Here is a 12956-nt window from a genome sequence, read left to right as displayed (position 1 = left end):
GAGTCTGGGAGTCCAGATCCAGGTAGAGAGAGGTGGAGCGTGGATATCAGGGCAGATGGAGACTAACCCCACGGAGATTGGACAAGAATATACCCATCCATCCATTTGCTCAGTGAATACCTATTTTCTATGTCACGCTATGTCCCCCACCTCCGTGCGCTGAGGCAGTGTTGATCTTGCCCATCCCTGCATTCCTGACACCAAGCAGGTTGCTTGCCTGTCACAGACGATGTTCAGTGAGTATCGTGCAAGGGATGAAAAAAATAAGCACATGGATGAGCATACGTTCATTCATTACTTCATTCATTCATTTTTTAAAAATTAATTTATTTTATTTTTTGGCTGCATCGGGTCTTCATTGCTGCGTGCAGGCTTTCTCTAGTTGTGGTGAGCGGGGGCTACTCTTCGTTGCGGTGCATGGACTTCTCATTGCGGTGGCTTCTCTTGTTGCGAAGCATAGGCTCTAGGCGCACAGGCTTCAGTAGTTGTGACACAAGGGCTCAGTAGTTGTGGCTCACGGGCTCTAGAGCGCAAGCTCGGTAGTTGTGGCGCACGGGCTTAGTTGCTTCGCAGCATGTGGGATCTTCCCGGGCCAGGGCTCAAACCCATGTCCCCTGCATTGGCAGGTGTATTCTTAACCACTGCGCCACCAGGGAAGCCCCTCATTCGTTCTTAAAACGCAGAGGAAAGTAAAACTTCCTTCCAGAGTTTTCAAGGCATTTTGCAGAGGGCTGGAGGGTAATCCAGTGAACAAGACAGACAAGGTCCCTGCCACCGAATTGCTTTATTCTACCAGGGCTTCAGTTTTATCTTCAAGGTGAGAGAGAGTTTGGGTTAGTGGATGGGGTCTCAGACTGGCACCTGGTATCTAGACACAGATGGATTCTGTTTTGCTTCCTGTGGTTTTAAAAGAAGCTGAAACCAGTCAGGGTTTCTGGGCGGTCTCACAGATCAAGCCCTTCCTCACCAGTCCCCTTGTAGTTTCACAAAGGTGCTCTTACCTGCATAGCCCCTCGGGTACTTGAGATTTTGACCCCTGGATTAACGTGTAAGCTCAGATCTTCCATTTAATACAGGGTTTAGATCAGCCTGTAAGGTAGATGTCAGTGACACCATTGTAGTGAGGAGGACACCGAGGCTTAGGGATGGGAAGTGATTTGCCCAAGGCTGACCAGCTGGTGAGGGTCACGGCTAGGATCTGACTCAGGTTTGTTGGGTTTGACTCTGCGATCTCCCTGCCCCAGTTGCCCTCTCCTCCCTTGGTCCCATGTAGCTCAAGGGGCCTTTCATCCTCTCCTCCCCAGGTGTCCATCCGGCTGGACGGCGAGAACAAGGCCGTGGAGTACAATGCTGTGGGTGCCATGAAGGATGCCGTCAGGGTGGTCTTCCGAGGTCCCCGGGTCCATGACCTTTTCAACCGGGACTGGCACAAGGTGGCCCTGAGCATCCAGGCCCAGAACATCTCCCTGTACATAGACTGTGCGCTGGTGCAGACACTGCCCATCGAGGAGAGGGAGAACATTGACATCCAGGGGAAGACTGTGATCGGCAAGCGCCTCTACGACAGTGTGCCCGTCGACGTGAGTACTGGTGGGCCTTCTGCAGCCAAGGTCCTGGGGTCACCAGGGAGAAGCCTCAGGAGCCAGGTGCTCCTGATGTCCCCTACAAGACAGCTGTGTGTATCATGTATCAAGTCATCACCTTGCACTGTCTTAGGAGGGAGGACCCTGACTCAGAAAACTGCCACATCACCATCACTCATTCATTCACTCATTCATTTAATTATTTAGCCACTTGATCATTTATCATTTACCATATATATATTGAGCACCTACTCTGTGCCAAGCACTGCGCTCTGCACTGGGGACACGGGACATATATCTACATGTATATGTAGACAAATCGATGGGCAGAGAAATAGAGTTACACAGTTCCCTGTAAATTTAGACTCTTTTCCCTTCTTCTCTGATTGTAAAAATATTGGAAAATATAGGAAAGTACATGGAAAATAAGTAAAAATCATCCTCATTTCACCAACCAGGGATATTAACTGGGGAAGACTCAGTGGCCAGTAATAGCTGTCCTTGCATCACCATTACATCAGTGTCCTTTCCTTCTTTATTCTTTCTTTTCCCTCCTTAATTCTTTTTTCTTTTTTTTCACTTTCCTTGAATGTATCTTTCTTTCCTCTACAAATGCATTCCCACATCTATACACACAGACACACACACCATGAATATGCACACATGTAACACATGTACACTTAATGTACTGTCTTCAAGCTGAAGTCCGCTTGATCCTTCTGACTGGGAGTGTCCCTGGCTTCTCGAGAAGTAACCAAATCATGATCTGGGATAGCTCTTTCCAAAACCATTTCTCTTATTTTTTTACACGTATATGTATGTCTATTATCAAATATAGGGTTGTTGGATGTGTGCTAGATATTTTTAAATTTATGTAAATAATGTACAGCATGTATAGTCGTCTTGCTTTTTTTCTCTCAAAATTATGTGTCTAAGCTTTTTTAGCTGCTGCATAATACTTCATTTTATTGTACATTTTGCTTTTTTATTCTCCTGTTAGTGAATATTTAGATTGTTTTGATGTTTCACCGTCATAACCAGCAAGTCTTGGGTCTTGAACGTGCTGGCACATCTCCAGATATGCTTTCCTCATGAAGAAAATAGGGTAACACGTGCCTTTGAGGCTGGAGATATATACCAGTTGGGAGAGTTTCTCTGGGGCATTCAATGATTAGATTGTAGGGTAAACAATTTTTGACTTTCCAGCATATTTTAACTTCTCAACAAAGTGACAAAACATTTATGTGTCTACCAGCAACGTATGAAAGACCCATTTTCTTAGATCCTCACCAACATTCATAGATTTTTTTTTAACGTTTTTGTTGTTGTTTTGCCAATCTGATGGGCATATGATGGTATTTTATTGTGGTTCTATCTGCATTTCCCTGATTACCACTGAGCTCAGAAATACTTCTATGTGTTTTTTTTTTTTTTTTTCTGTATCCACTCAACCATTCATTCTATGCCTCGGGACATCTGCTATGTCAGGAAGTGCTCTGGGGCTGGGGGTACAGAGAAACACGAGATAAGAGAGGCCTGCCTCACAGAACTGCTGTTCTCATCGGAGCAACACAGTTTAAAAAGTAAACTGAGAAATGCACACAAAGGAGGCATTGTGGTCATTGCTTTTCTAAGGATGTACAGGATGACAAGTGACAGGGAGGGCCTGGGCTCTGATGGGTGGTTACAGAGGTGAAAGGTGAGAGGAGCCAGCCTTGTGAAGAGCAGGAGGGAAAAGCAGGTGGGAAAAGAGAGCTCAGTGTGTTTGAGGGCTGTGGGTCAGGATGTGGGGCCCGGGGGAGGAGGGACACACAAATGTATACTTACCGTGCAGGCTGCCATGTTCAGTATTAGCTGTTTGTACAAGGAGCCAAGGGGGAGAAGAGACCCCGTGGACTCTTCTTGACAGTAGAGGATGTGTATCAGTTATCAGTTGCTGCATAACAAATATCCCCCCCACCCCCGCCCAAAAAAGAGGGATGAAAACAACAAACACTTACTGTCTCACAGTTTCTGCGGTTCAGGAATCTGGGAGGGGCTGAGCTGGGTGGGTCTTGCTCAGGGTTTCTCATAACGTCGCTGTCAAGCTATTGGCTATTGCTCTGATCTTGAAGTTAGAACAGGGCTGAAAGACCACCTCCAAGCTCACGCAGGTGATTGCTGGCAGCCTCCTGTGGGCTGTTGGACTGCTGACAGCGGTCCTGGTTCCTCCCTACGTGGGCTTCTCCGTGGGGCAGCTCCCTGCGTGCCAGCTGGTGACCCCCAGGCTGCGTGATGTGAGAGAGAGAGAGAGAGAGAGAGAGAGACCATGCGCACACGCACAAAGAAGCCAGTCTTTCTATAAGTGACACGCCATCACTTCTGCCATGTTCTGTTCCTTAGAAGCCCCTGACCAGGTCCCTCCTGTGCTCGGGGGTGGGGAGGGGAATGAAGCTCCACCTCTTGGAGGAGCGTCAAAAGATCTGTGGGTGTATTTTTACAACAACTCCTGAGGGGATGCCTCAGCGTGGTTGCTAGTTTTCAGGGGTTTTCCTAGAAGAGAGACAATCCGTGGTTTCATTTGCTGTGCAGAAGCATGTAAGTTTAATTAGGTCCCATTTGTTTACTTTTGCTTTTATTTGATAGAAGCAAATTTTTAATAAAAAAAAGTTCACTTAAGCCACCACATGGAGATGAGAGAGTTGAAAACAGGGGTACTCTGAACCTTTGGAGACTGTTGGTGGCAGCACCACGGCAGGGGCTTTAGCGAACGCAGTGGCCACGGACTGTGGACGGGAGGGGGCGTGTGAGGGGCCTGAGCTGTAGCACATCCAGAGCAGGAGAAGACGCTGCCCCCGGTCTGTGCGGACTCGCCTTGCACTTGGGGCTCGCACCGTTAGAGGGACGGGCTGTCTGTAGATGACACTTAGGGTGCCCCTGAAGTTCAGCTCAGGGTCAGACCATACAGGACCCTGAAGAGGAAGTGGGCCTGATCCCTGAGCAGGGCCGACCTGAAACCAGGGAACACCTGGGTTCCAAAGCCCCCAAACTCACCCTCTGTCCTGCTCTCCCTCCCAGTTTGACTTACAGCGGATCGTGATTTACTGTGACTCCCGCCACTCAGAACTGGAGACGTGCTGTGACATCCCCTCGGGTCCGGTGAGCAGAGACTCTGCATGGAGGGGTTGGTGGTGGTGGGGAAATGGGTCCTTGGCTTCCCGAGTGAGGGGGCGTCCTGGGCCCTGGGATGGGATCAGGGGACACCTGCCATCCCAGTGCGCCCTGGGAGGGAGCCCGGTGGTCATCGCTAGGGTTCCATTTCCCGGTCTGGCGGGCGTGGGTTGGGGGAGCGGGTCATGCAGGTCTGTCCCAGCCTCGGTCTGCAGCCCCCGGTGCTGCAGCTGAGCGATGAGGCCCAGCTCTGGGGAGCACGGGGCAGAGGCTGGCGGGGGGAACGGCATCCCTGCTGCCGGCGCTCAGAGCGGGGAGGCCGCCGTGCTCTGCGCTGCTCAGCAAGACAGGAGGAGGCAACACAGGGTCAGGAACAGCGGGCAGAGGCTCCTGGGGCCCCGGCGCAGTTCTGCCTCTCCCAGGGCCTCCCACCTCCGCCTCGGTCCAGGTCCCTCCCTCTCCATTTACCAAATACCAGTTCCAAGGGTGCTTCCATAGTCCTGCCTCCCAGAGCTGAAGGCTGAAATCCATGGACTCGGCAGGCGCGGGCCCCGGACGCAGTGAGCACTCGGTCAGCGTGTCCTGTGTCAGGACGAGTGGGGGGCACAGGCACCCGGGGTGGTCGTTACCAGGGCTGGGGCTGCGGAGTCAGCTGAGCCTGACTGTTGAGAGAGAGGAGAGAAAGGAAAGGGAGGGAGACGGGTAAGAGCAGGAGAGAATAAAGGGAAAGAAGGAGGGGGGAGAGGAAGGGAAGAAAGGAGGGAGGGAAGGGGCTGGCGAGGGTAAGGAAGTAAGTCATTACGGGCACACCTGCTGGGTTCCTGCGTTCCAGACTCTGAAGTGGATGCTTTCTTCCTGTCCCACTAACTCCTCCTCACTGCATTATGATGGAAACGCCCTTGTCCCCATTCTGCAGAGGTTAGCACCGAGGCTGAGGGGTCACGTGGTTCCCACAGGCTGCTCAGAGGCCAGTGAAGTGACTGAGACCCTAGGCCCATGCCAGTCTGACTCCAAGGCCTCAGGGTACTGGGACCTGCGGTCAGATGATGCTACTTGCCCTCCCTGCTCAAGCTCCAGTGTCCTCAGGGTTCCTGGCTCCCCTTTGCCTGTGCAGGGAAGCTCTAGGGAGCGGTGCTGGGCAGGAAGCCAGCTTCTGACCGCTGTGCTTCCCTTCCAGTGCCAGGTGACAGTGCTGACGGAGCCCTCACCCCCGCCCCAGCCACCTCCCACCTCTGGCAGTGAACAAATCGGGATTTTGAAGACTATCAACTGCTCCTGCCCAGCTGGAGAAAAGGTACCATCCACAGTCCACCCTCAGCCGCCAGCCCAGGGCCCCAGAGCCGAGTGGGGCAGGGTGGCAGCAGAACCAGCAGTGGAGGTGGGAATTTCCCATCATGCACGTGGGCTGCCAGGGCAGGGTGGCCCCGGGCTCCAGGCAACTCTCTGGTCAGGGGCCTGTCCTTGCTCCTTGGGCTTCTCCCTTCTTGATTTCTGTGCACATCGGGAGGGGAGCTGCTCAGACCCAGCTGTGACGAACCTCTTCCTGAAGTTCATAATGTCTTCCCAAGGCGCTCTGGCCCCTCCTGGTCTCCTCTGCACTCGTGTGTGCGCCTAAACCAGCCAGATTTGCTTTGAGAATAAGACTCTGTAGTGGCTGAGGGTTTAGGTGTGCTCTGCGGGACACACCCTCATCCCTTTCTTCTCAATGTTCCCTGTAATTCGTTGTACTATATAATCCAAATGCATATATGAGTAGAGTTTAATGCCTCTTGTTTCTCATTTTAAAACCTAATATGTTTCTGACTGCCACCACTGCCCACCCTTTAGCCTAGATGAAATGTCTCCTCGAGTGCCTGAGGCCTTCATCTGTTTTTCTGTGGACGAACAGCCCTCTTTTTTTTTTTTTTTTTTTTGTGGTACGCGGGCCTCCCACTGTTGTGGCCTCTCCCGCTGCTGAGCACAGGCTCCAGACGCGCAGGCTCAGCGGCCATGGCTCACGAGCCTAGCCGCTCCGCGGCATGTGGGATCTTCCCAGACCGGGGCACGAACCCGTGTCCCCTGCATCGGCAGGCGGACTCTCAACCACTGCGCCACCAGGGAAGCCCGAACAGCCCTCTTAATAAGAAAAAAATTTCCACTGTTTGAGCAGAATAAACAGATATGTGAGGATGACGACATCGAGATGGTCTCCATGAAGATCTGCTCGCCAGATAGCCCCCCAGGTCCCTCGGTCTACAGCATTCAGTGTATCCATCGTTGTCTGCCCCTCCCAGCTCAGGGCCAGAATGCAGGAGGTGCTCCCCAACTTCGCAAGGGCCTTGGGAGACACAGACAAAACTATGAAATCGTGGTTGACGTTCATTGGAGTGGACACGCTTTAAGAATTTCCTAACAGTTTCGTTTCAATAAGCCGCCTGCCCTGGCAGCCTCTCCTCCCTCCCTCCTTCCCTCTCCTCTGTTCCCCTTCACACTCTCCTTTCTGCTTTCCACCCAGAGACCCCCTCCCAAGGAGCTCCCAGTCAAGTGGGGATGTCTAACCGTGGCCCAGCTGGCTGGGAGGGCAGGAGGAGCAAGCTCGGTCATGCTGCGAGCTGAGGCTTTGTCTGGGGCGTCGGTGGAGTTAGGGGCTTCTGGCCTGGTGCTGGGTTAGGATTGGGAGAAGCCAGAGAGGGAGCCAGGGTGGTGCACCCAGGGCGCTGGGCGGGGATCCTTGTCCGCACCCCTGGCGGGCTCAGGCGGTCCACACACAACGTGTTGATCTGGTTCTCACCCATCAATGTCATAACGAAAGCAGCTGTCCAAACCCAAGTCCTTTTGAATTCTTGTTTTCCATTGAAAACCCCAAACGGAAAGGGTAACTGTAGCAGCGTGGGGCTTGGCCCACTAGCCTGCAGACCGTGCCCGGGAGGGCGGCCGACGCTACTCTGCCCAGTTCATGGCTTCCCCGGAGCCCTGCCCTGGCGTGGCCCCTCGGGAGGAAGTCTGGGGTCAGGCAGGCCTCCGTCCTCTCTTCCCGCCCACCTTCTTACTCTCCAGCACACGACCACCTGCTGGATCGCCACTGACCTCCTGAGCGTGGCTCACAGATCCCCTCCCCGACCTGTCCCCGCTCTGTGTGGCCCCTGGTGGGTCCTAGTTGCCCTCTAGCCTCATCTCACCCCCCTTTTCCCTCCCAGTTTCTAGGCCGGCAGGAATGTCCTGTTCCTCTACGAGGTCCTGATCTTTCTTGCCTTCTGGAATTTGCATATGTAGCATCTTCTGCCTAGAACATCGTTTTCCCTCCCGCCACCCCTTTTAATCTGCTAACGCCTGTTCTTCTTTCAAGACATCCCCAAAGAATCCTTTTCTGATCCCATTATTATTGTCTGTATGATCTCCCTCCTCCCTTCCTCCCTGCCTGCCTGCCTGCCTGCCTTTCCGTTCTTCACATCCATCCATTCAATACCTATTCATTTAGCCCCTGCTATTTGGGACATTATGACCCTTTCTTTCCCTCTTCTTCCAGCGACCATAACAGTTATCACATTGGATTAAAACTGCCTACTTGTCTTTACTTCCGTAAGCTCATAAATTCCAGATGGCAAAGGCTGAATCTTTCCATGTCTGTATTTTCAGCCACTGCATGAAATAATGGTTGAATTGATGGATAAGTGGACCCAGGGTATGAAGGATGGATGGAATGGCTTATTGGGTGATGCCACCCAGAGGTTGAGGCTGGCATTTGTAAATTGATGGATGATCTTTCCACCAGTGGCTGTATTTGGAGGCCACGTCCAAGCTCCCCATGTAGGTTGGCAGTTTGAGAACGGATGCTCAGCTCCAGTGAACTCTGTCCAACTTACTGATTGGCACGTGGCTTACTAAGGACTGGCTTATGAGCAGGTGGAGGGGATAACCAGCTAGTAAAGAGAGAAAAGGGAAAATTAAAGCAGAACCTTACTTGTTTCTTTTGTCTTTCTTCCTTTAGGGTGAAAGGGGCTTTGATGGCCCAGTGGGACTCCCCGGCCCAAAGGTCAGTACCGGAGCCGGCAGAGAAGCCCTTTAGAGCGTGAGGTCCTTTGATTTGCTCTCTTTGTAAGAAGGAGTAAGAAACTCCCAGACAGTGGTGTGTTAGATGACTGTCCTGCGGGGTTTTGCTTCTGAGCTTGTTGAGATGGAAGGATAGAGCAAGTGGCTTAAAGTCCGTAACCTCTGAGTCCCTTCACGGTTCAGAGCGTCCATTGCTCAGCCTGAACGTGTGATCGAGAAGGAGAACACGCGTGCCCGGGCTCAGGTGCTGTTGCTCCAACAGGCCCAGCCCTCCGTGGTCAGCTCACTCTGCATCAGTCCTTTCAGGCCTCTGTGTCCCAGAAGCTTTGGGGGTTGCGCTTTAAAGAGTCTGTTTGTTCAGCACGCACGATCTGTTTGCTTGACATGTGTGGAATTCTTTTTGTACACGTTTTCCAAACTCACGAATTGCTCAAGGCCAGGTGCCTCCTTGTGGGCTCCTCCCTCCTCAGCCGTGGACCAGCCTCTTCTCTGTCCACCGCTGCCCAGGTTTATCGCATTTACGGAGCTGGACAGGGCTGTCGTCTCGCATCATTGTTTCGGTCTCGGAAAGCTGAGACCCAGAGAGGTGTGCATTGCCCGGGGTCACACAGAGGCTGAGGGAAGAGGTCAGCGTTGCCCAGTGGCCGTTACCTGGTCTGGTGTTCGAAAGAGGGGCTGAGTGTGATGGTGCAGGCCCCTAGCGATGACTGCATCCCCCTCCCTTCCCTCCCCCTTCTCCCTCTCCCTCTCCCCCTCCCCCGTCCCTCCCTCTCTCCCTCTTTCTCCCCCTCCCTCTCACCTGTATTACTTGTGTTCACATTCATTCGGTGCATCACCACGGAGCATCTCCTAAGGTCCCTTTTGTCTCCTCTTCCTTCCTCTGCATGTACCTCCTTCATCTTCCCCTTCTCTCGCCCTTCTCCCCTCTGTCCCCAGTGTGCTAGGATGGGGAGAATAGACAGACAGACAGACACACGTGCACACACAGGAGGTCCAGGGTGCCAGGTGTTTGCTGCAAGAAAGAGAGCAGGGGCTTCTGCCTTGCTGAGCAGCCCCTGGGCTGTAGCCTCAGCTCCTGGGCTGTCAGACGGAAGGAGAGAGCAAAGCTGTTTGGGGGTTTGTGAAGCTCTAAGTAGAAAATGTTTGTCTGAAGCAGTGGCCGTTCACGGAGCGACTGAGCTCTGCTGTGGTCAGACAGATCTGGGCTTGTGCGGACGGCAGAGCCTGACCTCTGACCCCGGGAGAGAAGATGAGGTGGGAGGGAGGGGATTCTAGGGAGGGAAACAGGTCCCACCACCTGCAGATAAGCCTGGCTGCCCCATGCCTGATTGGCAGTCTTGGCCCTTTAGCCAGTGTCCCAGCCCGTCTGTGGTTAAGATGCTGTGTAAACACCTTGATTCCAGCAGCTCCGTTTACCTAGAGGTAGCTCAGGTTGTGTCCACAGGTGTGACCTGGTGGATCCTGGGTGCCCAGGCCCGTTCTGGATGCAGGGACATACCAGGGAGCCATGTCCCCGGACTCAGAGCCAGCAGGAAGAGGCATGATGGGGTGGGACACTGGGTTGGGGGGAGCGGGGCTGGTGGGGGGACCCTGAAGCTTCCTGGGGAGGATCCAGGATGCCTGGGGGGTCCCGCCCTAGCTGGGTCCAGTAAGATGCATAGGAGCTGCCGTTCCCATTCTCAGGGTCAAGCACGCGATGCTTTCACCCACTTGCTTTCTCAAGGGGTCCTTCGTTCTGGGAATTAGGAGTTTGAGAACATTACTCAGATGCTCCTTCCCACTCCAGGGGTGGGAGGCTTGGCCTCGTGGTGCAGTTGGCAAGGGCAAAATCGGCTGCTTCCAGAAAACTGGGGCAAGGTGGGCTGTGGGCAGCTGGTGTGGGAGAGGTTGGTCGGAGGACCCGACCCAACGCTCGTCTCTGGTTTCCACCCCTCAGGGGGACATGGGAGCCGCTGGGCCGGCTGGAGCTCCTGGACCCAAGGGAGAGAAAGGAGATACGGTGAGTGAAGGCCCCTCCGCGTGGCCGGCGGGGGGGACCCCTCTGCACAGGCACAGGAGGCCTGCCGGCCGCTCCAGCCTCACCCTGCACCACCCCGCCCTCACCCCCCGAAGTCTGTGCTCCAGGTTGGCAGTGATGACTCCCCCAACTGGCCATGTCTCACCCTGGCCGTTGCATATGGCTTTTCCTCTGCCGGGAATCACTTTGCCGTCTGTCCACCCCCGTTCGCCCCTCACCTCCCCTTCCCGCCTGGCTCACGTTTTCGCACCTTTCAGACTCAACCGGGCGTAGTTCTCCAGGGTATCTTTGCGACCCCAGGTCTGGCTCAACCCCTCGGTTCTCCCTCATCCCTGGTGCCTGTCAGTCCCCGCATCAGCTGACTCTCTGATACCTCGGTTTGTGGTTTGTCGGTCCAGCATCCCCGGCATCTGGCCCAGCACAAACTGTGTTCGTGGATCCTTCGGTTGATGAGCGAGCACAGTGGATGGTGGGTCAGGGAAGAATTACAGGGATAAACGATTCATGGTGCAGAGCAGGGCATAGGAGCCACAGCGCTGGGAAGCAAAGGCTGGCTCCACCAAGACACTTAACCTTTCCGGCCTCAGTTTCCTCATTTGTAAAGTGGGGAGGATAAAATTAACTGTCAAGCTGCATGACGAGGATTAAATGAGTTAACGCATGTAAACAGTTTGTAACAGTGCGGAGGCAAAGTAAGTGCTGTTGTTCCTCTGTGGTTACCTGGCGTGGTGGAAGCACTAAACCCATCCTTCAGACTGCACCTTGTAGCATCCGTAGCACAGGTTTGGAGTCAGGTGGGCCTCAGTAGCTGTCCCCGGCTCCAGCCTTCATTGGCTGTGTGACTGCGAGCGGGTTTCCTAACCTCCCTGAAAACCTCATTCGCTCCATGAGCAGAATAAAGAAAAGAGCACCTTTGTCTGTAAGATGCCTGGCCCGTGGTCGGAGGCCAGTGAGCGAGAGCGAGTATCATCAGTTCCTTTTAGGTTCTCAGTGCTCAGGGGAAACCCGACGACAAGACGGAGCCGCTCCCCTAGAAGAGTTAGCCTGGCAGACACCCCCGTGCCCTCACCTGAGAGCTCATGATTGTAGCTACACTGCCTGCCCTTTTTCACAGGGGCTTCATGTGGGTCCCTCCTTACTCCTTAGACCAGCTTCTTAAACTTAGGCTCCTCACTCACGGACGGGAAGGATACAGAATTTTCAGACTTGCGTGACGCGCTCGTGATCACATCAGGGGCTCTGCCTGTGTGTGGCAGAGGCAGGATTTGAATCTCCTTTAATCTGAGTCTTGTGCTCACTTGCTGAGCTACACCTTTCACCCACACCATACACACCTGCCTCCTGTGCAGAGGTGGGAAGCACCCGCTCTGTGCAAATCAGCATGGAAATAGGAAGAGGCTTATATTTAACAGCATTCATGGTGTGCCGGCATCTGTGCTGTATGTTTTACAGATTTCTGGCTCATTTAACCCTCAGATCAATGTTGTGAGGTGAGGGCTAGTGAAACACCCATTTTACTGATAACACAGGAAAAAAACAGGCTACAGAAACTGCCTGTGAGAGGGCACAGATGTTGGATCTAACAGACAAAGCCTGCAAAGTAGCCATTGTAATTATATCCAGAGAACTAAAGGAAGCCATTAGGAAGGAGACAGAGGGGAGTATCATGACATTATCTCATCAAATATAGAACATAAAGAGGTAGAAATTGTTAAAAAGAACCAAATGGAAATTCTAGAACTAAATGGAAATTTTAAAGTACAGTCAATGAAATGAAAAGGAAAATCACTTGAGAGGCATGACAGTAGGTTTGAACTGGTTGAAGAAAGAACCAGCATTCTTGAGAACAGATCAGTAGCGATCATGTAATCTGAAGATCAGAGAGAAACAATAATGAAGAAAAATGAGCAGAGCCTCAGAGAAGTGTGAGGGCCCATGAAGTGTGTCAGTGCACATAACAGGGGTACCCAGAGCAGAGAGAAAGGAGCAGAAAAAGTGTTCAGAGAGATCATGGCTGAAGACATCCCGAATTTGATGAGAGCAGTAATCTGCACGTTCAAGAAGCCTCAGGAAGTCCAATCAAGAAAAACAAAAGGAGGTCCATCCTTAGAAAAATCATAGTACAATATGCTAACAGACAAAGCAAAAAAAATCGAAAGCAGAAAAAGAAAAATGAT

The 12956-nt window shown here is 52.7% G+C and overlaps 1 protein-coding gene across 1 annotated transcript in view; it reads left to right on the top strand.

Annotated features, from left to right (window-relative positions):
- COL22A1 (collagen type XXII alpha 1 chain) overlaps positions 1 to 12956 on the top strand; it is a gene marked incomplete at both ends in the record, with an annotated part of 240616 nt that overhangs the window by 54077 nt on the left and 173583 nt on the right. The window contains 5 exons of the mRNA XM_079722651.1: positions 1305 to 1580; positions 4641 to 4721; positions 5911 to 6027; positions 8701 to 8745; positions 10699 to 10761. Of these exons, the coding sequence (XP_079578777.1) occupies positions 1305 to 1580; positions 4641 to 4721; positions 5911 to 6027; positions 8701 to 8745; positions 10699 to 10761 (582 nt within the window). The remainder of the gene's footprint in view (positions 1 to 1304; positions 1581 to 4640; positions 4722 to 5910; positions 6028 to 8700; positions 8746 to 10698; positions 10762 to 12956) is intronic.

This window comes from Hyperoodon ampullatus (assembly GCF_949752795.1).
Source record: "Hyperoodon ampullatus genome assembly, chromosome: 17".
In the NCBI taxonomy this organism is placed as follows: Eukaryota; Metazoa; Chordata; class Mammalia; order Artiodactyla; family Ziphiidae; genus Hyperoodon; species Hyperoodon ampullatus.
This window is presented reverse-complemented; position numbering and strand designations above follow the sequence as displayed.